The 27,310-nt window shown below is 36.2% G+C and overlaps 3 protein-coding genes and 1 long non-coding RNA gene across 6 annotated transcripts; 2 read left to right on the top strand and 2 right to left on the bottom strand.

The window, feature by feature from the left end:
• Positions 1-9,271: 9,271 nt before the first annotated feature.
• LOC122599432 lies at positions 9,272-10,347 on the bottom strand. Its single transcript, XM_043771943.1, has 3 exons — positions 9,861-10,347; positions 9,673-9,815; positions 9,272-9,541 (listed from the first exon to the last, which is right to left on the bottom strand). The coding sequence occupies exons 1-3, from the start codon at positions 10,345-10,347 to the stop codon at positions 9,272-9,274; spliced, it is 900 nt and encodes a 299-aa protein (XP_043627878.1).
• Positions 10,348-11,949: 1,602 nt separating this feature from the next.
• Positions 11,950-23,561, bottom strand: LOC122600343. Of its 3 annotated transcripts, XR_006324035.1 has the most exons (6): positions 23,221-23,561; positions 23,048-23,131; positions 18,908-18,986; positions 15,223-15,301; positions 14,931-15,115; positions 14,193-14,580 (listed from the first exon to the last, which is right to left on the bottom strand). It is a non-coding gene; the product is annotated as an uncharacterized LOC122600343 (long non-coding RNA). The 3 variants fall into 3 exon arrangements; XR_006324036.1 differs by lacking the exons at positions 23,048-23,131; positions 23,221-23,561 and adding an exon at positions 11,950-12,164 and having other exon boundaries at positions 14,461-14,580; positions 18,908-19,170; XR_006324034.1 differs by lacking the exons at positions 23,048-23,131; positions 23,221-23,561 and having other exon boundaries at positions 18,908-19,170.
• LOC122600341 (probable glutamate carboxypeptidase LAMP1) lies at positions 13,079-19,486 on the top strand. Its single transcript, XM_043773050.1, has 12 exons — positions 13,079-14,056; positions 14,139-14,206; positions 14,508-14,589; positions 14,992-15,084; positions 15,160-15,312; positions 15,760-15,828; positions 15,964-16,051; positions 16,997-17,080; positions 18,453-18,541; positions 18,611-18,727; positions 18,807-18,950; positions 19,170-19,486. Exons 1-12 carry the CDS (start codon positions 13,106-13,108, stop codon positions 19,350-19,352), a joined length of 2,121 nt encoding a protein of 706 aa, XP_043628985.1. The 5' UTR covers positions 13,079-13,105; the 3' UTR covers positions 19,353-19,486.
• On the top strand, positions 20,058-26,810 carry LOC122600342 (probable glutamate carboxypeptidase LAMP1). Its single transcript, XM_043773051.1, has 12 exons — positions 20,058-20,996; positions 21,372-21,439; positions 23,368-23,449; positions 23,916-24,008; positions 24,086-24,238; positions 24,410-24,484; positions 24,638-24,725; positions 24,855-24,938; positions 25,453-25,541; positions 25,616-25,732; positions 25,818-25,961; positions 26,615-26,810. The coding sequence occupies exons 1-12, from the start codon at positions 20,058-20,060 to the stop codon at positions 26,795-26,797; spliced, it is 2,115 nt and encodes a 704-aa protein (XP_043628986.1). The 3' UTR covers positions 26,798-26,810.
• The last annotated feature ends 500 nt before the right edge of the window (positions 26,811-27,310 follow it).

The raw sequence follows: 27,310 nt of genomic DNA, 5'->3' as shown, positions 1-27,310 counted from the left end.
TGCATATACTTTATAAATCAGATGTTTTTTCTGCAAATAATGTTTTTATTCTTAGATAAATATGACTGTCTACATTAAACATTTATCCTGCATGAAGTTGTGTATTGTTTTTGTTAGGTGAAAAAAAGATACAAGCTAGTGATCGGGCTCTATTAATTTTAAACCCACATAAATAAATACAACTCTATGTTACTCTCTAGGTCACATATATTCAAACATAAGTTTGGGATTTCACAAGTGTATTGTAACAACCGTCCCAGAAATGTTCTATTTAAGTCCTTGAAAATGTACATATGCCACTAAATCGGTCAGACAGTCTAATTTATATGAGTTATAGACGTACTTTAGATGTTCATTATGTGCTTATGTGAACTTCAAATTGATCTAAATATTGTTATTGTTCGACGAGTTTGTGATTACATTCAATAATATAGTAAGTTCGGTTCACAAATATCACAAGATCGTTAAAGAGCTCAGCTCAATTTAATTGCAAAATGGTCCTTGTAGTTGTGAAATTTGCACTTTTATGGTAAGGTATAAAAAGAAGTGTAAACCCAAAAAGATTTCTATTCTTCACCACCTTCATCACCTCCACACACTCACCACACCAAGAAACACACACATAAGAAATTCTTTGATTTCGTGATTGTTAGATCGAATCGTTGATATCATTAGCTTCCTTGTAATCATCTAAACATATTTCTGAAACTGATTTTGAGGTAACAACAACGTATTTTGTGATTTTGATCAAATTAAGTTCAAACTTTCCAACTATATGTTCTTGATGATTTGGTCGATTTTGATGTCAAAAACGTGTTAAAGAACAATGGGTTTATGTTTAAATAAGTCTAGTAACTGTTTTGGCGATCAAATTTGGGTTGTAACATGCCTTAATCTTCAAAACTCGTAATTTTGTTAAGTTCAGTGTTATGTCCGTATGCCTTCTGCATCAAACGAAATTATCTTGTTCAAAACGAATTTAGTCCAACGAACTTAAGGTTTAACTTCGTTCAGTTCAGTCCAACGAATTTAATGTCTAACTTCGTTCAGTTCAGTCCAACGAATTTAATGTCTAACTTCGTTCAGTTCAGTCCAACGAATTTAATGTCTAACTTCGTTCAGTTCAGTCCAACGAATTTAATGTCTAACTTCGTTCAGTTCAGTCCAACGAATTTAATGTCTAACTTCGTTCAGTTCAGTCCAACGAATTTAATGTCTAACTTCGTTCAGTTCAGTCCAACGAATTTAATGTCTAACTTCGTTCAGTTCAGTCCAACGAATTTAATGTCTAAATTCGTTCAAGTTCAGTTCAAACAGACTTAAGGCTCACCTTCGCTCAGTTCATGTACGTAAAGTTCAGTTAAAACTATTTTGAGTCAAAATGTTCAAAGGACCAAATCATCAGTTCACCAAGGACATTTGTGATTTGAATAATCACTTAGACTAATACATGTACTGCTATATGGTTATTATGTGCATAGGAGTTCGGCAAGGCGTGATTGGGTCCCGATAGATATACTTATCTATCTTTGTACTTGTTCACTGTACCAGTTCTATATATTGTACCAGATCACTGTGAGTTCACTTATTTCCCCCTTTCGTACATTTTTAAAGTTCTTTCTCGGGGACTGAAAAGCATGAAAACTATTTTGTACTTATATATATATACAGACTTATATATATATATATTTTTTCTTGACTGTACTACGTACTATCTTAAGACAGACAGACTATTTATGTACAGACTATTTCCAGACAGATTATGTACAGACAAACTATTTACAGACAGACTATTTATGTTATGATACTTATTTTCTAAATGTGTGTTCTAGATCTTGAATGGGCAGGATCTTGAATACATTCTTGTGTGTACTTATTGTCTATGTATGAGACCTAAAACTTACTGCTATCAATTCATCTCCCACCTGTTCTGGGAATGGACCGTAGGTATTATGGACAGCGCTGTTAGGGTAGGCCCATCCTCATTCTCCTCAGGACAGGAGAATGCATATTACCTAGACTTATTGATCACCTGTTCTGATCACATGCTCTGGTCACCAGTTCTGACCTAGCTCGTACTTATATACTTTCTGATTGCATGAGTTCCCTGATTTATCATAGCTCGTTATGGCCAAGCGGATTAGCAGTAATAATAGACATACATATTAAGTACATTACAGATTCTAAACTATTGTTATTACAGCAAGGTACATTTGACAGCCGTACAGACTATATAACTTGACTTTTATACATACCAGTACTATGTATATTTATAAAATACTTTATGTGAATCTCACCAACTACTTTCGTAGTTGACCTTTGAGCTTACATGCTTTTCAGGCTAGGTACTAGATCTTTAGCATAAGAGTCTCCCGTTCTAAGCTCATCCTTTTGGTGACGGTTCGTGCATACAAGTCCTGGAGCTACGAAGGCCTTATTACTATTCTAGCTCAAGTACTGTTCTATGGGACAATTGTTCTGTCCCATGAATTTGGCTATTCTGATTTAGTTATATTCTGTAATAACATTTGTACTTCTGATCTAGACTTAATTATGATCCGTAATGACTTTGTTCTCTTGATCTTTGATTAATCTTAATGGCTGTGTTGAACTTGTACTGTGTGCATTTGTGCTTGTCTGTGCACCCCGTGTATTCCGCTTTAGCGGGGTGTTACAGTTGGTATCAGAGCCCATGGTTATAGTGAACACCGAGTTTTTCCCTAAGGAAAACTTGAGCTATAACTTGATTCCACTCTGAGGTGATCCTTTGATGACCGGTTTGAGTAGTAGGTACTTTTATCATAATTATATGTAACCTGATCAACTACATATAACTAAGATAAAAGCACCTAGGACCTCAAGGTGTGTTATGGAAGGTGTCATCCAATTCCTAGAGCTCAATTAGGAACCTTGTTCAATATCGTTCATGTTCATTTGTTCTCTTCTGGTTCATTCGTGCTTGAAAGACTTACGTACTAGTACATCATCTATAGGCCTTAGAGCTTATACGATTATAGGTCCTTGACGTACGACCGACGACTGTTTTATTTATATAACGTACTATCAATGATCATTGTATATACGCACCACGTGCTTGGAGTTACAGACTTATACGAATCGTAATCAAGTTCTTATTTCTATCTTTTAGGGGCATAAGGAAGAATGCCGCCTAAGAGAGGGAGAAAGCCAAGAGCCGTACCCACTGCCGAGACCGTCGTTGAGCCCGAGCCTCAACCTAATACTACTATCAACTTTACTCTGGAAGATGTAGCAGATCTTATCACCAACCGCATGAATGCGATGATACCCAACATTGCTACTCAAGTCGCTCAGATGTTAGCGATCCCGTTGACTGAAGGCACCAAGAAGACGCAGGAAGAACAAGAGCAGAACCAAGTAGTGCACAGTGATTCTGAAGGTGCCAGTCAGATTAACACCAAAGTTGCTGTTGAGGGCAGAGTTACCCGCAATAGAGGTTGTTCATTCAGAACCTTCACTCAGTGCAAACCCCCAGTTTATACCGGAGAAAAGGGAGCTTCGGAGTTGTTGATGTGGTTTGAGAACATGGAAGAGGCTCTATATCACACAGAGACTGCAGAGGAGAAGATGGTTGAGCATGCCACCAGTCAGTTCGATGGTGCTGCCAGGTCATGGTGGACTGGCGTTGTTTCTACTGATGGCAGAAAGGCTGCATATGCTCACACTTGGGAAGAACTCCAGAAGATGATGAGAGCTGAGTTCTGCACCAAGGATGCATTGCAAGAATTAGAGCAGGAGTTTTGGGACTTAAAGATGAAGGGAACGGAGATTGAGAAGTATATCTTGAGGTTCAACGAGCTTGCCAGACTTGTACCACATCTAGCATCTACTGAGGAGAAGAAGATTGATCGCTTTATCTGGGGTTTGATCCCAGAAGTTCGTCGTGCTCTCACTAGTAAGGGTCCTAAGACTATGTCCAGAGCCACTGTATTGGCTAAGACTTTGACCAAGGACATCATCAGATCCGGAGATGTGTTGGAGAGTGATGAGAAAGGAAAGAGAAAAGCTGAAGAGGTTGTTGAGAAGAAAGTTGAGCCCCCAAGTAAGAAGGGGAAGATTTTGAAGAATTATGCTGTGACAACAGCACCTGAGCCGCCTAGGTATTCTGGAACCGCTCCTAAGTGTTCCCAGTGCTATCTTCACCACACTGGTGCTTGTCCCACCTGTTACAAGTGCCAAGGCATTGGGCACTTGGCTAGATACTGCAATGTCATGTCGACAAACATGATCAGAGCTAACCCGCCGCCAGTGAACAGAAATCTTCAGATGAGGAATGACAGACTTCCTCCACCACCTCCTGCACCAGTTCAAAGAAATCAGAATCAGATTCAGAACGCCCATGTTCAGCGTGATGCTCATTCACGCGGACCAAGACAGCAGAACCAGAACCGCCAGCACCAGCAAAACCGACAGGGCCCTGCTAACGCTCGAGTTTTCGCTCTGAATGCTGAAGAAGCTCGTCAGAACCCACGGGTTGTGACAGGTACTTTTCTTATGAACGATCATTACGCTTCAGCACTATTTGACTCTGGTGCTGAACGTAGCTTGTTGCATTAGACTTTAAAGCTAATACTGACATGAACACTGGCAGACTAAATGATAAGTATGTGGTAGAGTACGCTAATGGCCAACGGTATGGCACTAATGAAATTGCTCTAGACTGCTCCTTGGTCTTAGTAGACAAGACTTTTACGATTGACCTAATTCCTGTTGAACTTAGTAGTTTTGATATTATCGTGGGAATGGACTGGCTATCCAAACACCACGCGACTATTTGTTGCCATGAGAAAACAGTTCATATACCACTCCAGAACAACGAGATCCTGATAGTGCAAGGCGATAAGTCCACGAACGAGCTAAAGATCGTCTCAGCCATGAAGTTCCGCAAGTATTTAGACAAGAAAGACCATCTCGTGTACTTAGCTCATGAGTTTTTTTCTAAGGGGCTTTAGAAAAAAAACTTATAAAAAGAATCTAGTGTACAGTATCTTTCTTCTTCACAATTCAGTATTCACACAAACCCATCCACAAAAAAACTCCATTGAAGCACAAATCGTAAGTTTTATTTTTACACTCAACTAGATAAAACTTACTTCTTTCAAATTTCAATATAAAAACATAGTTTAGTTATATTGATCATCTAAAATCTGTAAATAACCACTGTCAATTCGAACACATATTCAGATCTAGTATAGACTCCAAAAATTTTATGCTCCCTACTGGTTGCTGCTCCAGGCTGTCGCCCAGCCCGCCCATGGCCAGGGCCGGCCCTGCCTAATTTAAAAATAATTAATTATACTTTATTGTTTTTCATCACCAATTTACAATTTCACCTAATTTAAAAATAATTAATTTACACTTTTCGGTTTATTGGTAATCTATAATATAGCTCACGTAGGACAACAAAAGAAGAAGTTACAATCAATTCAGTATTCACACAAACCCATCCACAAAAAAACTCCATTGAAGCACAAATCGTAAGTTTTATTTTTACACTCAACTAGATAAAACTTACTTCTTTCAAATTTCAATATAAAAACATAGTTTAGTTATATTGATCATCTAAAATCTGTAAATAACCACTGTCAATTCGAACACATATTCAGATCTAGTATAGACTCCAAAAATTTTATGCTCCCTACTGGTTGCTGCTCCAGGCTGTCGCCCAGCCCGCCCATGGCCAGGGCCGGCCCTGCCTAATTTAAAAATAATTAATTATACTTTATTGTTTTTCATCACCAATTTACAATTTCACCTAATTTAAAAATAATTAATTTACACTTTTCGGTTTATTGGTAATCTATAATATAGCTCACGTAGGACAACAAAAGAAGAAGTTACAAAAAAACCCATCCACAAAAAAACTCCATTGAAGCACAAATCGTAAGTTTTATTTTTACACTCAACTAGATAAAACTTACTTCTTTCAAATTTCAATATAAAAACATAGTTTAGTTATATTGATCATCTAAAATCTGTAAATAACCACTGTCAATTCGAACACATATTCAGATCTAGTATAGACTCCAAAAATTTTATGCTCCCTACTGGTTGCTGCTCCAGGCTGTCGCCCAGCCCGCCCATGGCCAGGGCCGGCCCTGCCTAATTTAAAAATAATTAATTATACTTTATTGTTTTTCATCACCAATTTACAATTTCACCTAATTTAAAAATAATTAATTTACACTTTTCGGTTTATTGGTAATCTATAATATAGCTCACGTAGGACAACAAAAGAAGAAGTTACAATCAACTACAAAAGGGTTTTTCTTTTTATATACTTTCACATAATTAATCATTATTATTTGTAGTTAAATTTTTTATTTAACTAAAGTTTAAAAAAAGGGGTAAACTGAAATCAATATTTATATGGACTTAATTTTCGTATATTTCTTATTTAGTTTTCGTATTTATTAAGTTGTGATATATGACTTAACTAATCTAAATATTATATATTAAATTTTATATTTGTAACCTATATTAACTCTTAGGATTTACGATTATATCTTTCTATAATCTTTTAGATATAAAGTCTAAATTTGCTATGAGTAGGGTTCTGATTACTTTAATATATTGACTTTGATTATTTTGATATCATTTTGAAAGTAGCTCATTAATGGTGTATACTTAAGATTTACGATTATATCTTTCTATAAGCTTTTAGATAAAAAGTCGAATTTTGCTATGAGTAAGATTATGATTACTTTAATCTATCGACTATGATTATTTTGAATCTGTTTTGAAACTAGCTCATTAATGGTGTCATTTTTAAGCCGCTGTTATTCTATCAGGGGAAAATGCTACATATTTAGATGATGTTGAATGTTTTAGTATGATTATTTAGCATAGTGGAATAATTCATCATTTTAGTTTGTGTATTACAGATATACTTCGGATCTTACGAAAAACACGATATCAATTTTAAATAATACATTTAGATAAAACCCTTTGAACCACGTTATGTTTAGGATTTAACACAACAGGAGATGACTTTGCAACGTTTTTGGCTCGACTCTTTTTTTTATCAAGGATTTGATTCCCTATCTTTCTTCCATTAGTCGATAAAATCATTTGACCCACGTTTAGAATGTCCTTGGTTGGGTTCCTTTTTTATCCTGAATAATTTTCCTGGATCTGTATGCAAAGATGTTTATTCGATTCTTATGGTTAATAAACACACTAAGAGAACTTAGCAGTTTTTCCATGTTTTTTTTTTTTTTTTTGCTATTTGCAGGGCACTATCATACATGACTCGGTCAATAGTGAATGGGCGAAAAATTTTAAGAGTATTTTGACCGATAGAGTGGCTATTCAGCTAGCAAATTTCCAAGTTAATTTTGGTATATTCATTTAATATATTTGAATTCCACTTTTATAGCTTTGATTAATATATTTTGAGATTATCCGTCCATTGGACGGGCCTAAACACTAGTAATATAATATAACTAAAAGAGGGGGTTGGGGATACACTTGACACCCATAATCCTTCTCCTTGAGCTTAATTCTCCCTCCTAATCAATCCTCTATTTTTTTAATATATTTTTAATAATTAAGTCTAGGCCACCTTATTATTGATTAAAAATCCTAAAAATTATTTTATATATATATATATACAACCTAAGAAAAAACACTCACATATTCTCAACAAAAAAAACCTATTCTAACCAAATAGAAAGTCGATTACCAAAAGGTTCGACCTCCTCATATACCAGGTAACATGTTTTTAATTTTTAAAGATCGATCACTTTAATGAAATTTAATATATTATGAACTTAAACTATTATTATTATTATTATTATTATTATTATTATTATTATTATTATTATTATATCTCCTTTAATTTAGTTTGTTACCCATTATAGGTTCATTATGGACGACTCCGTGTTGTACATTATTTCGGAGTGGAACAACCTGAAGAAAATCAAAACGTTCGAGATGGTCTTTGTTGATGAAAGGGTATGTATTTTTCAAATTATATATTGTACACTTTTTGTTTCTCTTTTTGTTAAGTTTAACTTTAAATCATTTAGTCTAAAATTGTTATTTGTGTTTGTGGTAGGTTTAGATATAACAAACTACAAATTTTTTATTTAACTGAAGTTGAAAAAAAAAGGGTAAATTAGAATCAATATTTATAAAGGGTTATATTCATATGTTTCATTCATTAGTTTTCGAATTGATTAAGTTGTGATATTGGTTATAGAGATTTAATATACTTGAATTTCAATTTTTAAGCTTTGATTAATATATTTTGAGACTAGCCGTCCAACGGACGGGCCTGAGCACTAGTTAGCTATATAGAATCTTAGTATATTGATGTCAATGTTCAAGTTTGAATAGAAATGCTTTTATCAGCCTTGCAACCTTTAAATGGGAATCGATATCTAGTATTTATCTGAATTCATAACTAGTGTCCAATGATGCATTCAATGAAGCCCGTATTTATTAAAGTATCAAAAATTACATTTAAAGCTCCTTAATTCAATCTGATAATTATTATTTTTAGATGAATTGTAAATACATAATTTTATATTTAAGAAAAACACCTAAATTCATTAAAAGAATCATAACTAATGTTTAGAGGCACTAGTTAGCAAATTCCTTAAATAAGTTTTGATTATTTAAAAAAAGTTTGAGTTCAAAAAGTATACCAAAACCAATGCCCTAAGAGGGTACCTAATGGTAAGGACTAATCCACCAAAGACTAGTCAATGTCAGCGCCACATCAGCAAAAAACACTCTAAGGACTAATCCCCTTAAAATGCACCCAATGGACTAGTCTTGGACCCGCCAATTATTTAATTCTACCCATTTATTTAAACTTTACACTTTTAACCCTCTAAAATTATAACAAACTAAAACATACCCAAATAAAAACACTTCATTAAAAATAAAAACATTACACAATTTATTTAAAAAAACACACAACAAAAAAACACATTACAATACTTCAAATAAAGAAAACACACATTAAAATAAAAACCACACATTAAGCCGGGAGGCGCCATATATGCTCCGTAAGATCATGACGAAGAGCATGATGCACAGTGCAATCTCGAAGCTCCTTGCCGGTTTAGTTGGTGAAGTGCAATCCTTTCCTCGAACGTACGTTCCGGTAAGACGATTGGATCAATGTCGTCTCCATCCTCGAGTGAGTTTATGGCGTACCCCGCGTCTTCAACCTTCATGTTATGCAATATAGCACATGCGTACATTGTTCGAGTGATCCGATTCACGCTTTTGATCTTCCTGGTTGGGTTAGAATGTGCCATGAGTTTTGAAGCCCTCCAAAGGCACGCTTGACATCCTTCCGGGCACTTTCGTGAAACTTTTTAAATTTCTTCCGCTTCTCACCTTGAGGGCATGAATATGACTTTACCAAAGTCGACCATTCGGGATAAATGCCGTCTGCGAGATAGTAACCTTTTTTGTAGTGGGTACCATTAACAGTGAACGAGCTATCAGGTGCACGATCTTCAATAATTTCCCTAAATAAAGGCGACTGGTTCAGAACATGTATATCGTTGTTCGAACCAGCTGTGCCGAAAAAAGCATGCCAGATCCACCTATCGTATGAAGCTACCGCTTCAAGCATGATGGTTGGATGACCGTGATCACCACGCGTAAACTGACCTTGTTATGCCTTGGTACAATTCTTCCAAGGCCAGTGCATGCAATCAATGCTTCCGAGTATGCCTGGGAAGCCATAAAGCTCTTCATGTCGAGCGTACAAGCGTTGTATGTCCTCCGGTGTTGGTCTATGCAAGTATACATCCCTGTAAAGTTCGAACACACACTTACAGTAATAGTCTAGATAACACCTTGTTGTTTCTTCACCCATCTGTAGATACTCCTCAAGCGAGTCGGGATTGTAGCCATACGCCAATTGACGATGGCGCATACACACTTTTGGATGGTGCTGAAACCAGGCTTTCCTCGGGCATCAAGCTGCTTGTCTTGCATTCTTTTAAAATGCAAAGGCACATGACTTGGATTGCGAGATGGGTATGATATTATGTCGTTCACAATGCGCATGAACATAGGTCTAGACATACGGAATCGTTGCCTAAAGCTCTTCAACGAATACTTTGGGTTTTCGTTAAAGTAAGCTGCCATTAGGCGCTCGTCAGCACCATATCGATCTTTGTCGACGACCATACGGGGTATGTATGGTCTTGATGATTCACCTTGTTCAAACAAATCAACACATTCGGCCATGATGCCAAAAAGCTCTTCATCATCGTCTTCAGTAGGAAACAAATCGGGTCTCGTGTACGTTGATAAACTTGAATGAAACTGGTTGTTCATGATAATTTATGTATACAAAAGTGTGCTTTGGAATAATATAGCTGAATATATGCAAGAGTGGTGTCAAATGGTGGTTCACTTGAAGTGTATATATAGCCATTTTGAAAAACTAGCCGTTAAGGACTAAAGTTGTCACTTTTTTGAACCTGTTTTGAACTACATAGTCGTTTAGGGGCTAAACTTGCCAAATGGTGAAAGTTAGTTTTGTCTCCTTCCTTATGAATTCATAGCCGTTGGAATTAAAAAAAAAAAAAAAAAAGAAAGAAACAATCGTAGCATTCATCCCTGCAGGAACGAACCACCCGGACGAGTGACCCGAACGAACCAGGGACGAGTCCCACCCAATGGTATGGACTCGTCCGTCCACCTCAAACGAATTCAAGGACGAACCATTGGCTACCCTCTAATGAAACTGGTTAGCAAAATCCCATTTAAAACAAGCATTGAATCAATATCAATTATTTCTCTCATAATATATTTTTATACTTCTGGTGCATCCTCATAACCTTTTGATATGAACGGACTCTTTGCCAAGATCATGTGACTAAAGGTGCCTCATTACTGCCGTTGGAAGGAGAAGCATGTTTTGTTACAAATTCTATAGGTTGTTTGGGTCATTTTTTTAAGTCTTGTTGGACTTTCATTATAGCCCGGCTTTTGGCTCTTTTGTCTTTTGCGGGTCATTCAACTTTTGTCATGCATTTTATATTCATATATATTGGAAAAATGATCTAATTATTGATATATAGATTTATTTTTTCTTTCAATCCACAAGTGCGTGTTCAAGTGTGTGAAATTATCCAGGTATTCATTAGTTGTTTCTCACATGTATCAATTGGTTCAGTTGTGTTATCTTATTTTACACTATATCACTTTCGTCATGCGGTTCTTCTTTGAAAAACAATATATTATGAAAATGCTAAGCTTAAAATAGTGGAAACATAATGGGAATATATCGTTTGGAAAAAGGAGTGCATTAGTTTATTAATAGCATCTGAATATATCAACTTTTTATCATTCTAAGGCCCGTGCTTATAAGGACAAGATTCTTGGAGCTTTTTGTCTGCCACATCAACATCACCTCATGACTCTCCATGTTTATAGGGACGGCTTCTTGGAACTTTTTCGCCACATCAATAATTAATTTATTATTTATATCACACACACAAATACACACATATATATATATATATATATATATATATATATATATATATATATAAAAGATAAAAAGTTGCTCGACCCCACCATTCATAGCGTGCTTGATCTTCTACGGGAGGACTTCAGCTCCCGGACGCAGCCATAGGACATTCGCTATCCATAGCGTCCAGCGTCTTCGAGCCATAGGACGCCTATAAGCACCGGCCTAATAACTACATCCCATTGGATCAAACTTCGTTCAACACAAATAGAATTTTCAGCCCACTTCGTGGAGGCCCAACTAAAATATATTGAATTGCAAATAGTACTGAATTTTTTTTTCAGTACTGATATTTAATACAAAGAAATGCAGATGCCATTTGAATTTTATAATACTGAGCATACTACTTTTATATGAAGATTTCCATGACAATTTATAAATTTTTGCCAGTCAAAGGCAGAGTTGGATTGGAACATTTAAGCGTTTAAAATCAGATTTACAATAAGAGGTTGTACATGTACTATACAAGTCCTGACAAAAGGTTGTTGCCATGGAGGATCAAGCTATTATTATTTTCAACTTTTTGCCTCAAGCCTATGACCACTTTGTTGATATGTTGTATGGATGTGATAAGTTCGCCATGGAGGATGTTTTTGCAGCTTTGAATTCAAGGGAACTGAAATAGAGAACTGTATTCAGAGGAATGGTTGTGAGGATAGATTGGTTGCTCGCAACAAAGTCAAGCATAGGAACAACTTGAGGTCAAACACAAGGAAACATTTCCCTCTTATCACTCGAAGATCACCTTAAAATCTTCTAATTTTACAGAAAATTTTTAATCAAATTAATTTGACAAAGATGATCAATCAAACACAATTATAATATTTATATCGAGTGTGGATAGCCTTTTTTCACCGTTTTAAAAGAGTAACACTCGGTCAGCAACACAGAGGAAGATTTGTCAAAACAGGTTTTGGTGAACTTATTTGGCTAGTTTTCTTGCTATATACGAGTAATTTGATATAATCTACGCATAATCCTTTTCAAATATAAAAGTAACTAAATGTAAATAATGAGTCAAAATTGTCACCTAAACATGACACGAATATATATTTTATTTAATGTAAGCATCCTGACAATCCACTACAAAACCTATAATGGGTTTGTCCTTTTTTTTTTTAATCAAATTAATATGAAAAGAAAAAGCCTCTTTGATAATGACATATGATGTTTTATAGGTTATTGCCAGTTTGCCATCTTTTCAACCCAATGAGCCAAAAAATCGAGAGAAAAAAAAAAGGACAAGTAAAAGATAGCAATCATAAGGCATATTGTAGGACTCCAAAAACTAAAATAATAGTTTCTCTTTTTTAAGGTTGTTTTTTTCTTTTTCTTACAAAAAACAAGATTTATATAATGAAGGAAATTTTAAGATGGTTGAAAATCAAGAATTAATAATTACATGAGACTGACTATACACCCACCTTGACAAGAACAGAAGTTAATGAAATCATCATTTGACTTTTATGACTTGAACTAAAAACCATGACAAAACATAAACTCAAAATCAAACATTCTTATACTCATTAATAGCAGTTGACTACCAAAACTATCACCATGTTAAGCAGCAAGATGATTATGATAGTCATAGCAGCCATTGCTCTATGTTTCATCTTCACTGCAACCCCACCAAAGTCCTACTACCATTCACTATTCATCTCCCCATCACTATCCAACAATGCATCCATATCGCGCCACCTTTACACCCTCACCCGTCGTCCTCACCTCGCCGCTACTGAAGCCAATGCGGAGGCGGCTTTGTATGTCTTGTCGACTTTTTCCAATAATCAAATCAAATCTCACCTAGCAGAATATGCAGTCTTACTAACTTACCCAGACTCCCGTTCAATGACTCTAATTCGCCCGTCCCCAGAACCCTCCACCACTTTCAGTCTTCGTCAAGAGGTCTACGAAGGAGACCCCTACGCTGACGTTGCAGACCAAGTGGTACCCACATTTCATGCGTACGCCAAGTCAGGTACCGCAAAGGGACCTGTGGCGTACGTGAACTATGGACGTGTAGAGGACTATACAACACTGAACGAGATTGGGATCAACGTCTCAGGTGCTATCGTGTTGGCAAGATATGGGAAGATATTCAGAGGTGACATTGTAGAGAATGCATATAATGCAGGTGCGACCGGGGTGTTAATATATACGGATAGGAAAGATTATGGTGGGGCCGGGGGAGATACAAAGTGGTTTCCGGATGACAGGTGGATGCCACCAAGTGGCGTCCAGGTGGGCACCGTGTATAACGGGGCGGGTGATCCGACAACGCCAGGCTGGCCTAGTACTATAGAAGGTTGTGAGAGATTATCTAGGGATGAAGTGGAAAAGAGAGGAGATGTTCCATTGATACCTTCATTGCCTATATCGGGTACTGATGGTGAAGAGATCTTAAGGTCGATAGGTGGAATGGTGGCTAACAACGATTGGCAGGGTGACAAATATGCTCCGGTTTACAGGGTTGGACCAGGGCCTGGAATTATAGATCTCAGTTATAAGGTAATGTCGTCAGCTAAAACAATAAATTCAACTTCAAGTCGCAATAATTAAAATGCTTTGTTACTGTTAACATGTCTTTCAGGCAAAAGAAGTCATAAGCAAAATTCAAAATGTGATAGGGATACTTGAAGGAGCAGAGGAACCTGATAGGTATTCTATTAGTATATATCATTCTGTTCGAGCAATAATTAACATAAACAAAATGTAGAAGCACTTTAATCTGAGGAGGAAAGTACATTTAATTACAAAATGCAGATATTACACAAATCCCACACCCCCATCAAAGTCATGAAGTTGTAACTTTGAACTTGACATACAGTGTAAGAATGTAGGTATAGTATTTGACTACAAGAACCTTTTGGAACCAAGACAAGTCCAACTAATTAGTGAAGATAATTGTGTACCTTTCATCAGAATTTGAACAAGTTTAAAATTGTGTGCCTTTCTGCAGATATGTTATCCTGGGTAATCACCGGGATGCCTGGACTTTTGGAGCTGTTGATCCCAGCAGTGGCACTGCTGCTCTGCTAGAGGTAAATTCATATCACACGCAGAGGTGGGTAATGGGTCAAATTAAGTCACTCTTTTAAAATGGGTCAAGAAGGGTCAGACTGTCAGAGGGCCTTGAAAACAATTATTCCTTTTTTTTTTTGTTTTATTTACAAATAATGAGATAAAAATAATTGAGGAGATACAGGTAGATGATGATAATCTAATTTCTGAAATAAAATTTGATTGGGGAAGTTAACTGATGCAAGTACGCCCCAGATGGCTTTCAACCTGTTTGACCGGTTAACCGACTCCCATTTGACATATTCGACAGGAAGTATACCCAAATCGACCCCATAACCAGACGAAGGGTGGAAATCTCTACCTCTATTAGGAATACCATTCTTTTTATAGAACGGCCATGCTGATTATCACCTTCCATTCAGGTTGCCGAGAGACTAGGGAAGCTGCAGAAGGAAGGTTGGAAACCTCGAAGAAGCATAATCTTTTGCAATTGGGATGCAGAGGAATATGGACTGGTCTCCATCTGTCTTACACATCACATGCATTCTAATAAAAAGTAAAACATGACCAATTTCAATGCTGTTCTTCAGGTGGGATCAACAGAATGGGTTGAGGAAAACCGAGAAATGTTAGCATCAAAAGTCGTTGCTTACTTGAATGTTGACTATGCGGTTGATGGTCCGGGATTTAAGGCCTACGCAACTCCACAGCTTGATCAATTGATTATAGAAGCTACAAAACGGGTAATGAACATGCAAGTTAATGTATGTATTAATCTGTATAAAGAGGTGGCAATTTCGACCCTTTTACTTATGATTGGGTCAATGTGAGTTACGCTCGATCTCTAACTTATAAAATGGGTAATGTCAAGACGTTTGGATAATTATGTAGCAGGTCAAACTGGTTGAACATCATCCAAAGTTTTTATGCATACAATCTCATAAATCGTTATTCTAAACATTGGATTATTATCAAAAGTAAATACTTTTCTAATCACGTTAAGGTGTAAGACACGTTATTTACAGTACTTTCTAATTAATAGAACCTGAAAAATGGTATTTTCGATCAACCTGACCCTGATCATGCCAAAATTACCCGTTTGGCCCATTACCCAAACCATCCAACCTGCTCATTTTAGCTCACAGATAACTTCTTCAGTTCTATATTAATTCCAATGAATTATTTTGAAGGTTCAAGACCCAGACAACTCATCACAAACAGTCTACCAATCATGGGTCAAAAATATGACTTATCCTGAGGTAAGTGTTTAAAATTTACTTTCCTGCCCTCTCAAGTAGTTGACAATGGTTAGTAGGATAAGTTGGTAGAAAATTGATGTTAAACCATAAAAAGGAATCTACTTGCATGCCTAACTAAAGTTTAATGGAAAAAAGATGGGACGCTTAGGAGATGGACAATCAGACGATGCCGCATTTCTGATTCATGTTGGCATTCCTGCAGCAGACATATGTTTTGCAAATAGTAAGTTACATAAACCTTCTATATACGTAAAATCTTATTCGGTGTTCATTTTACTGTTGCTACCTGGTGAGCAACATACAAGTTCTCTAAAAAAATATTAGTAGGAATGGTCATAGTCAATAATCATGTTTCCATAGACAGCATTGAAATGATAAGTATGGTATGGGTTGAATAATGCCTAGTTTAAGTGCAAGATTGATTCATCAAGTTAAGAAAAATGATAAGAACTGGCCCGAAAATACAATGAAACTAAACATATAAAACGATTAAGATACCCCATCTAGTAATACTAATAGATATAGCTCTATCACCAAATCAATTATCAAAGTTAAGCGTGATACAAATTGCAGATATAAGTCCCTATTTATAGATTTTTTATCAATTATAAATATAATGCTTAATCTGAAATTCTGAATTACAACCCCAACCCTATTTATAGATTTTCAAAACAAGAATCCATTTGTAATAAAACTCTTAAGTCTTAGAACCTTGATCTGAAAAGACCTATCTCTTATGGAGTAATAGTATAAATTTATGACCTCTATAATATTTGGTTACAAAAGAAATCCTCAAGTTTGTGCCCCATCGGAAAAGAGGCGCTAGGCATGCACCATAAAGGTGGAGGTCTCTGGTTTGAATCAGAACCCCATTGTTTTCCTTTCTATAGGTTACTCGCCATTCACCGCCCGTGTTGGCCATAGGAAAGTCGGTGGGGGTGCTCAGGGATGGCATTTATCTTTTTCCAGTGATGAAACAAATTCCAATTAGTAAAATATGTTTAATGTATACGATAAGAAAACTAACATAGATGATGATAATGAAGAATAGAAAAGCAACTGTCGATGCGTCTGAATCTTTTGGAATAGCTTGCATGAACAGAATCTTTATCGTATGATCCAGGGACACATTATGTATCTTATGGACTACTTGGATGCTTACTTGCAGGATACCCGGTCTACCACTCGATGTATGATGACTTTGTGTGGATGAGCAACTTTGGCGACCCAATGTTTAGTAGACATGTAGCAGGTATGTTGTTATGTATTCACATGTCTAACAAATTGAAGCATTTAAACTTTCAGACTTCCTTTGAATCTATCTAAAATTTGCTAAAAATAAATCTTATAACTTAAGCTGGCGCGTGATGGCCAAAATCCACAATTACAGGTAGCAAAATAGGTGGGGTTGAGTAACATGTCAAAACAGATTCGATTGAAAATGGGCCATCTTTGTAAAGGTCAAAAAAGTTGGGTTAGCCCGTAAACATCTTTTGTCCACTTCTTGGCTGAAATCCTGTGTAGTTGGTCATATTGAACCTATTACCTATCTAGGAACTTCAAACATGATAAATAGTCTATCATAAGCTAAAAGTCAATATTAAGGGACTCATTGTTCTTTTCCTCTCAGAACTTCTTAACTTGAGACAATAAAAACCTAAGGATCTCAACCCATAATGAATGCTAATATGATCCCACATCGGCCAAGTGTGGGATTGGTTGGTGGTTTATAAGCCTAGGTGTCCCCTTCTCCTTTGAGCTAGGTTTTGGGAGTGAGTTTCAGACTTAGCTTATGGCATGATGCGAGCCTGATATGGGATGGGTTCGTATCAAATGCCTTAACAATGATTAAGCTAATTAGGTAACTCTTGGAATAACATGATTCAGGAGGTTGTTCACGTCTAAACAAATTTGGGCAACTTTCAACCGGTTTAACACAATTTCCTTCTAGCAAACTTTTGAACTTGACCACTTGAGATGAAACAAAACCCAAATTACCCCAATTGTACGGAACTGGGTCCAATATTGCTGACTCAAGCATTATATTTTTCAAGTGTATCTCAATTTTTCTGGAAGTGTATTGTCATTTGTCAATCTGAATGAATTATAACCTGACTCAAATATTTATAGCTACAGTTTTCATCATGTAATACTTCTGATAAATTCCAATGGGGTTGGTGGCCCATCGGTAAGGTCTTTGACCTTGGGGTATTCCACCCGGGTTTTAGTCCCACTTCCTACATTTGTAGGGGTGGAGTTTTGTCTGTGTTATGGTGGGTGAGTGAGTGTGTGTGTGTGTGTGTGGGGGGGGGGGGGGGGGGGGGGGATCGGAAATCCTGAGAGACCCAGGCATTCATGTAGTTTAGGAGTAAGAAGAATTTGGTTTGCCATTCTAAAAATATTACTTTTGATAAACTGAAAAACATATATTAAGTTGTAGTCCATAGATTAAACAAATCGTAACCATCAGAGATGACCAAGTTAAATCCTTGGTTATCCTTAGTTCATATATTAACAATGCCCTTATGGAAATCTATAGATGGATAGATAGAGTAGCTACTACACCATTCTTGTCCGATAAGGAATTCTTGGTAATAACTTCCCGAAAGTTAATTTGACAACAGCGGCAAGCATTTGGGGTTTGGTTGCTCTTCGGCTTGCTAATGAAGAAATTTTGCCTTTAAACTATGATTCTTATGTATATGAGCTTCAGGTACTTTCATAGGTTTAAAGCAAACTATTATATACCAATGCTTCTCAATATATCTAACAATCGATACAGAAGGGTGCAGAAGACTTGGACTCTACATTATCAAATCAGAGCATAAGCCTAATTCCCTTGTTTAAATCTATAGAGAATATGAAAAGAGCAACTAAACAAATAAATGATGAAATCAAGGTACGGCTCTTGTTACTACCAGCAATCTTCTAACCTAGCCTGTCTTATCATGAATACATATAAATATTTCAAATTTCAGGACATAAAAGATAAGAAAAGTTGGGTATTCATGTGGAAAAAGCAACCTTGGAAACTGAGAGAAATAAATGACAGATTGATGATGGCAGAACGTGCACTTACAGATAAGGAAGGACTTTCAGGAAGACCTTGGTATAAGCATCTGGTATAAACTTGATCTGCCAAAGACTCGTTCTTTTTACTGCAAGAAATTTATGCATCAACTAATTCAACTCATACTAATTCCACACCAACCCCTGTAGACAAAAGAAAGAACTGAAAACCAAAACCTCGGTCATCAACAATAAACAACCATTTTTTGTTCTCGTCTAGAAAACAGCAGATGCAACACATTGTCTAACAATAATCTTGTATGATTCATCAGATCTATGCTCCATCAAAGCACAACAACTATGGATCTAAATGCTTTCCGGGGATAGATGATGCCATTCAAAATGCTGAGAGACTGAACACTGAAGATTCTTGGAATTTGGTACAGCATGAAATTTGGAGAGTCTCTAGAGCAGTCACACAGGCATCACTAGTTCTTCGTGGTGGACTAACATAAGTATTATTGAGTTATTATTGTACAATCTGAGTTTCTCTGTTAACTTTATCATACGATGTCGTAAGTTCTGAATTATCATACATTGACTATCTAGAGGCTTGACCATAACATATCTAAGAAGTCCTGTTTAAATTTCTGCTCCTGAACCATATTTCTGTGTTCAAGAAAGTTTGATTATACATATTTTATTAATATGAACCAAGAGACGGAAAAAAAGCAGGTTTCTAAAAACTCCAAAATTGAAATCAAAGTGATCCCAGTTTGATCTTCTGGTATTGACAGCACACGCTAATTATTGTAAAAAAAAAAACAAAACAAAACTGTTCAGCCGGCTTTTAACTTTCACTCATTTGAGATGGATTAAAAAAACAAATTTTATATTCCAGAAAAATATTGAAGATAATCCAGAAGTGACAAACACAAAAAGTCCTAGAAATTCTACCACATTTAAACTTGTTGCACAAAGTTAATTATGGAAGAAGACAGGCACCACATCTTTATGAGTAACAGTCATCAATGCAATGATACTAATAAAATAAGGCAGAAGAAGTGGAAGTTAGCAATTAATCATGCATCACTATTTTAAAATTAAAATAAAAAAGGAACAAAAAATTTAGAAAATGACATTCAAAATTTAAAAAAATTAAAGGGATTTATTAGTAAACCCGGAGACAGAATCATCCTAGAATTTGCAGAAGCACTACCATGGTAAGCAAAATCATAAGCAGTATCATTGCCATAACTACCACCTTATCTTATTTCTTCGGTTCAACCCCGCCAAAATCATACTACCACTCACTATTCATATCTCCGTCACTATCCAACAACGAATCAATATCCCATCACCTTTACACCCTCACCCGTCGTCCTCACCTCGCCGGTAGTGAAGCCAACGCAGAGGCGGCTTCGTATGTCTTGTCGACACTCTCCAATAATCAAATCAAATCACACCTAGCAGAATATGCCGTCTTACTCACGTACCCAGACTCACGTTCCTTGACTTTAATCCGCCCATCCCCAGAACCACCCATCAGTTTCACTCTCCGTCAGGAGGTCTATGAAGGAGACCCGTACGCTGACGTGGCAGACCAAGTGGAACCCACATTTCATGCATACGCCAAGTCAGGTGCTGTGAAGGGGCCGGTAGCATATGTGAATTACGGGCGCGTGGAGGACTACACAAAACTTAAAGAGATGGGGATCAATGTATCAGGTGCTATCGTGCTGGCAAGATATGGAGAGATATACAGAGGGGATATAGTTGAAAATGCATATGACGCAGGTGCAATTGGAGTGTTAATTTATACCGATAGGAAAGATTTTGGTGGGGTAAAATGGTTTCCAGATGACAAGTGGATGCCACCAAGTGGTGTACAGGTGGGTACCGTGCTTAACGGGGTAGGTGACCCTACAACGCCAGGCTGGCCTAGTAGTATCGAGGGATGTGAGAGATTATCCAATGAGGAGGTGGAAGAGGGGGGAAATGTTCCATTAATACCTTCATTGCCTATATCGGGTGCCGATGGTGAGGAAATCTTAAGGTCCATAGGTGGAGTGGTGGCTAACGACAGTTGGCAGGGTGACAAAAATGCTCCGGTTTATAGGGTTGGACCGGGACCTGGGATTATAGACCTCAGTTACAAGGTAATGGCAGATAAAACAGTTACTGCAGCTACAAAATAAAGTCACAATAATAGGTTTCTAACATGCAGCACAGATTATGATTCTGACTTTGTAATAGCTAGATTTGATGAATTTCTGGTGTAAAAAAATGATTGTTCAGATAAAGCTTATATTACCTAACTACTCTAATATCAATCAACTGATTAATGCATTCTAAAACTGGGAATATCTTCACAGAATCGAATCTGTTAAAACTAGCACCAATAGGGAATGTACATTAGTCTAGATTCTTATCCTACAGTAAATAAAAATGACAATTTTGATTGTAAGTTTCAGTGATTATAATTGCTTTCTGTTAATACATTAAATTGCTAATACATTAAATTGGTCTTGCAGGCAAAACAAGTCATAAGTACAATTCAGAATGTGATAGGAATAATTGAAGGAGCAGAAGAGCCAGATCGGTACTCAATTGTTTATTATGTTTCCATTCCATTAAATACATGTTTACCTCAACAGAAAACAAATAAATTGAGGAAGAACAATCCCTCCACATGAGTTTTATGACAAACCTCAAAATTCAACTTACTTATTAGGCTAATTAAAGTAGATTAAGCTAATGCGAGGCATAAACAAGCAATGCATATGTAATGTGACGACATGTTTACTTCTAGTTAGAATATAAACTTGTTAAACTTGATATTGTATCTTACAAACAACTACTTAGTATGCTTAAACCTTGATGACAAAAAACTAAACACTTGATTATGACCTCGAAACTTGAAAGATTTGTAAGAAACATGGCCTTGAAGTTAAACTAAAGAACTAGTAAACATTGATTAAACCTCTTCACAACTCCACCTTTAATCTCTCATTTCCAATCACACCCAACAACAACTATAACACTTTTTCTCGAGATCTCAGCTCTATAACAAGTTTTCTGAAGTTTACAAGTGAAACATAACGATTCAAGCTCTAAAAGTGGTGATTTTTATGCAAGCAAACGTACTTTGATCCTATACCTTTAAGCCTTCTATCTTCTTGTAAGAAAAGTATAAACCTATTTAAATTATGATTGGAACTGTGAACTCTCATTTTTGAACTTGTAATGTTATTGTTTAAATGCTTGTCACCTCTTTTATATCACAAATAGTATACATTAAAACTTATAAAAACGTTTTTGCTACATAAACATTGTTTATATAAGGTTACCATGATTAAATATACTAATACATGTTAGAGCTATATCAAACATACTAGTCATATGCCCGCGATATGCGGTGGTATAGTGGCGGCGGCGGTGGTGGCTACGGCGGCGGTAGCGGTAGCGGTGTAGTTATTAATGAAAAGTAACTGATGTAAAAGGGTTGCGTAGTTATTTAAGAGTTAAGGGTAGATGCTGTAAATTAAGTTCATTAGGGGTATTATAGGTATTTCAAGTAGATACTATAGGTATTTCAAGTGGAAATATTTAAAATAATGAATAAAAAGGGAGCGATATTTTAGGGTTATCAACAACTTAGTTGAAAAAAATGGCGGGAACTAAATGCTTAAAAATGTAGTATAGATTAATAAATACACATAACATAAGAAAATATATAAACCATTAGTGTTGGAGTGAAACGATACATACGGGATAAACAATTCGTTAAGGTTTCGGTATTCAAGGCATATCATATGAAACTCTTTGTCTTTTTAAGTCTGTTATGATATTTATACAACTGATATCGTGTGGTCCATGCTAATCCATATGGTAAACCTATGAGCTCACCAACATTATGTTAACGTATCTTAGTGTGTATTTACTAAGGTATCACGATGAAGGATACACTAAGAGTCACATCTACATATTTTATGAAAAAAATGAGATTTTCTTGTATTAAAGTTTACTTTTATTTTGAAAATATCAGTCAATAGTTGTGAACTCGTTAGTATAACTATGTAAACGAATAATATGTGTAACATTTAGAAAAGTCGTTTTGGGATCAACTAAACACATTCCATTAACTAGGCCAATTGTCAATCCAACTTGCAATACTAGTTACCTGAAATCAATGTGAGAAGAAGATTACCATCTATAAATTGTCTCATAGTTGATACATGTGAGTATGTAACACGACGGCTAAGCAGGGACGTTGCACTTAACCTTACAAACCCTGCATATTATATCATGAAAATTGTAAACTTTGGGCTTCAGATATAATTCATGTATCACAATTGAACTTTAGTGGAATATCTGATCTACCTTTGGACTCGGAAATCAGTACTTTAGTAGCATCAACTTATTGGTAATGATGATCATGTTGCATCACTTTTGGACTTGGAGAATGTATCAGTTTGTCCACCGGGTAATATGCCAAATAGAGCTTTAACTGTGTGCTGTTGTGTCCAGATTTGTTCTCCTAGGTAATCACCGGGATGCTTGGACATTTGGAGGCGCTGATCCCAACAGTGGCACTGCTGCTTTGCTTGAGGTAAATCCAAATCATACTGGCAGGTCGGGTGAGGGGTCTAAAGTTCAAACAGGTAAGTTTGGATGGCTCAAATTGGGTCATCGATGATGAACTTCAAAAACTTTTTCCTTCCATTTTTTTGGTTTTATATATAACCAATGTAATAAATATGAATAAAATCACTAGATTATTATAACAATAATCCAACGTTTGAAATGAAATTATTTAAGAGGTATGCAGTTTGAATACACATTAACCATTCCATCTTTTACCCAAAAAAAGAACACATTCGACATAAATTACAAGTTCAGCCCGTTTGTATTTTTGCTAAAAGTATTATCCCCACTTTAGCTGAAAAAGTATATCCCAAATTCAGCCTTTTACCACTTTAGTAGTGAAAAGGTCGATATTGCCAACTCCCCAGGGGCCAGGACACGCCTATATTAAAACTTGTACTGAGTTGCTGACTAAAACATATAATATTCAGGTTGCTGACAGGCTAGAAAAGCTTCAGAAACGAGGTTGGAAGCCTCGAAGAACTATCATATTTTGCAATTGGGATGCAGAAGAATATGGACTGGTCACTTTCTATCTTGCACAACACATGCAGTTTAAAAGGAAAAAGTTGAGACTTTATAGTTCTACTCTGTATTTCAGGTCGGCTCAACAGAGTGGGTTGAAGAAAACCGAGAAATGCTAGCATCAAAGGCTGTTGCTTACTTAAACGTTGACGTCGCAGTTTCTGGCGCAGAATTTCAGGCCTCAGCAACTCCACAGCTTGATCAGTTAATCACAGAAACTACAAAACTGGTAATGAACATACACGTTAATAGATGTAAAACGAGTTGACACTTTACTTCTGGATTTCGAATGCACAAGTCATATATTTGGACAAAACATGTTCAGGAAGACCCCCCCCCCCCCCCCCTTTCTCCAATGGTTTGTTTACCTGTACAATAACTTAAACACCGTTTTTTGAAGGTTCAAGACCCAAACAACTCATCACAAACAGTCTACGAATTATGGGTACAAAATACCGATAGACCCCAGGTAAATGTTTCGGAATTGGTTTCCTGCCTGAGGCTGCCTCAAGTAGGTGACACATAATTAATGTCTTACCTCTAAATCAAAATAAACAAAATATCAACAATATTAAATAAAATATATATTAAATTTTCTGTACCTAACAAGAAATTTGATGAGTAAAAGATTGGAAGGTTAGGAGGCCGGGGATCAGATTATGGGGCATTTGTACAGCATATTGGTGTCCCGTCGACAGACATATATTTTGGTAACGGTAAGTTACCTAAACCTTTGGACACTGCATATGAAGTGACGGAAAGGTTGCATCAACATAACATTTCTATAATTATGGTCGAGGGGGAGATTACATGAGTTATGGACTCCTTGTATCTTTTGGCCGCAGGCTACCCAGTCTACCACTCCATGTATGATGATTTTGTCTGGATGAGCAACTTTGGCGACCCAACGTTTCGTAGACACCAAGCAGGTATTTTGTGTAAATCTACGTTCTAACTAGAGGTAGGAACTTCAAACCGTCTATAAAGGGGATGAGTCAGGTTATGTTTTACCTAATGGGTTAAATCAAAAACATTAGCATAAAAGGAACAGGTCAAATGGATCTAACATGTAAATTATATTAATAATCTAATGTTTGTCATCATAATTAATACGCTAATTACTTACAAATTAATCAGAACTTTTGGATGAGAAGTGTTTCAGGTCAAATTGAACCCATTTTGTCATGTTACATAGCCTGCCCAAACATCCCATTTTGCCATGTGTAGTTCCAACTAAATGAACCATTTAAACTTCAGGCTTCCCAAGCTACTTGGCTTAAAGTTAAGATTTTAAATTCTTTGCCAATGGCTGTAATGCCTATGAAGTATATCTCAATTTCAAATGTATCTATAAACTCACTGGAACTTCACAACACAAACAAATATACACTATTCCTGTCTACCTTCAATTCTTGATTATCACTTCCAAAAATTTGATGACAGCGGCAAGCATTTGGGGTTTAGTTGTTCTTCAGCTTGCAGATGAAGAGATATTGCCTTTCAGTTATGATTCCTATGTGCAGGAGCTTCAGGTATGTTTACATAACTTCTTGATGGTAGTTAGAAGTATGTTAATGCGTTACGATATGTCTAATTCTTGATACAGAAAGGTGCAGAAGATTTGAACACTGAGTTATCAGATAAAAGTATAAGCCTCAATCCGTTACTTAAATCTATTGGAAAAATGGGAAAAGCAGTCATGCAAATAAATAATGAAATAAAGGTATCAGTCGAGTGTCTAGCAATAATCTTCTCTTATGTAAAAGCTTGTATATCCATGAATGAACATAAACGATTACGAGCTACAGGAAATAAAAGAAACCAAAGGCTGGGCATTCATGTGGAAAACTCAACCTTGGAAAGTAAGAGAAATAAATGACAGATTGATGATGGCAGAGCGAGCACTTACAGACAGGGACGGACTCCCTGGAAGATCATGGTATAAGCATCTGGTATAGTTTTGATCTCCCTGTATGGAAGAATCATGCGTTTTTGCAGCAACAAATTTATGCCTAAATGGAAGTATATTAGTTATTGTTACCTTCCAACCCATCCCAAATACACACAAAAAAAGAGGATGCGTGTGCCTTTTCTGGGTCGAAATGATCTTGAAACAAAGGGTTTTTGCTGGCCGCACAGGATATGTGAATCATACCCCTTGTAAGCGTCGCATTTGAGGTTTATATTTTATCTCTAGCAAGTCCAAGGGTAAAATCATTAGAATTAGCTTAAAAAGAACATGTCAAATGGCTTGAATAAATAAATGTTTTCAAATTTTATTTATAATGCATAAAACCTTATAAAACCTTTTTTCCTAATAAAAATTTAAATTATTATTAATTAAACGACTTCATTACCTCAATCGACATATTCATTACCTACATAAAAGACTAAAGTCTAAAACCTTTTAGACCGAACGCGATTCAGGTAAGATTACCCATTTTGGCCTGAACCCATTTTGACCATTACCCAACCCACCTGTTTTGCCACCTCTAGAGGAGCTTTACCACATAACCTTGGTCTTGCACAAGAGAATATAATTATCCTGTTGCCCACAAAACAGCAGAGACAACATATGAACTAACGCTAACCTTATCCACATCAGATTTATGCTCCATCAAAGCACAATGATTATGGATCTAAATGCTTCCCGGGAATAGATGATGCTGTTGAAAATGCAAAGAGCCTCAACTCTGAGGATTCATGGCATTCGGTACAACATGAAATTTGGAGAGTCTCCAGAGTAGTCATGCAGTCATCATTAGTACTCCGTGGTGAATTAACATAGAATTTTCAGATACTGTTACACTATCAGGCTTTACAATTCCACTATCCTACGATGTCTATAGTACTACTTTACAAGAAGATCACATTCAAGCATCACAATGGTTAATCATGTAATGTTACTAGAGATTCCAGTTTTTTTGAACATTTTACAAACAATTACGGTGTCATTCATTTTACTTTGAGAACTTCAACCATTTTTCTAATAACTGCTCTTTTACCTGTTTAACCCCTTCAATATTATATGAAGTTGAACTAGTACGTGGTCTTAAACTGCCATGTCTAGGTGAAATAAATCAGAAATAGAATTATATATATAGGGAAATAAACTGCCCTGTTTAAAACATTATTAACCATACATCTCTCAGAACTAGCTAAAACCGAAAACATAGAAATCTAATTAGTTCCAGTTATAAACAGTCTAGTGCCAACTTGTGCCTTGAATTGACTAAAACCCAGGGTTTTTAATCTGAACAGTAGAAATACTAAACAATTTGAGATGGATTGAGAAAACTAG

The sequence above is a fragment of the Erigeron canadensis genome, chromosome 5 (genome assembly GCF_010389155.1).
Source record: "Erigeron canadensis isolate Cc75 chromosome 5, C_canadensis_v1, whole genome shotgun sequence".
In the NCBI taxonomy this organism is placed as follows: Eukaryota; Viridiplantae; Streptophyta; class Magnoliopsida; order Asterales; family Asteraceae; genus Erigeron; species Erigeron canadensis.
This window is presented reverse-complemented; position numbering and strand designations above follow the sequence as displayed.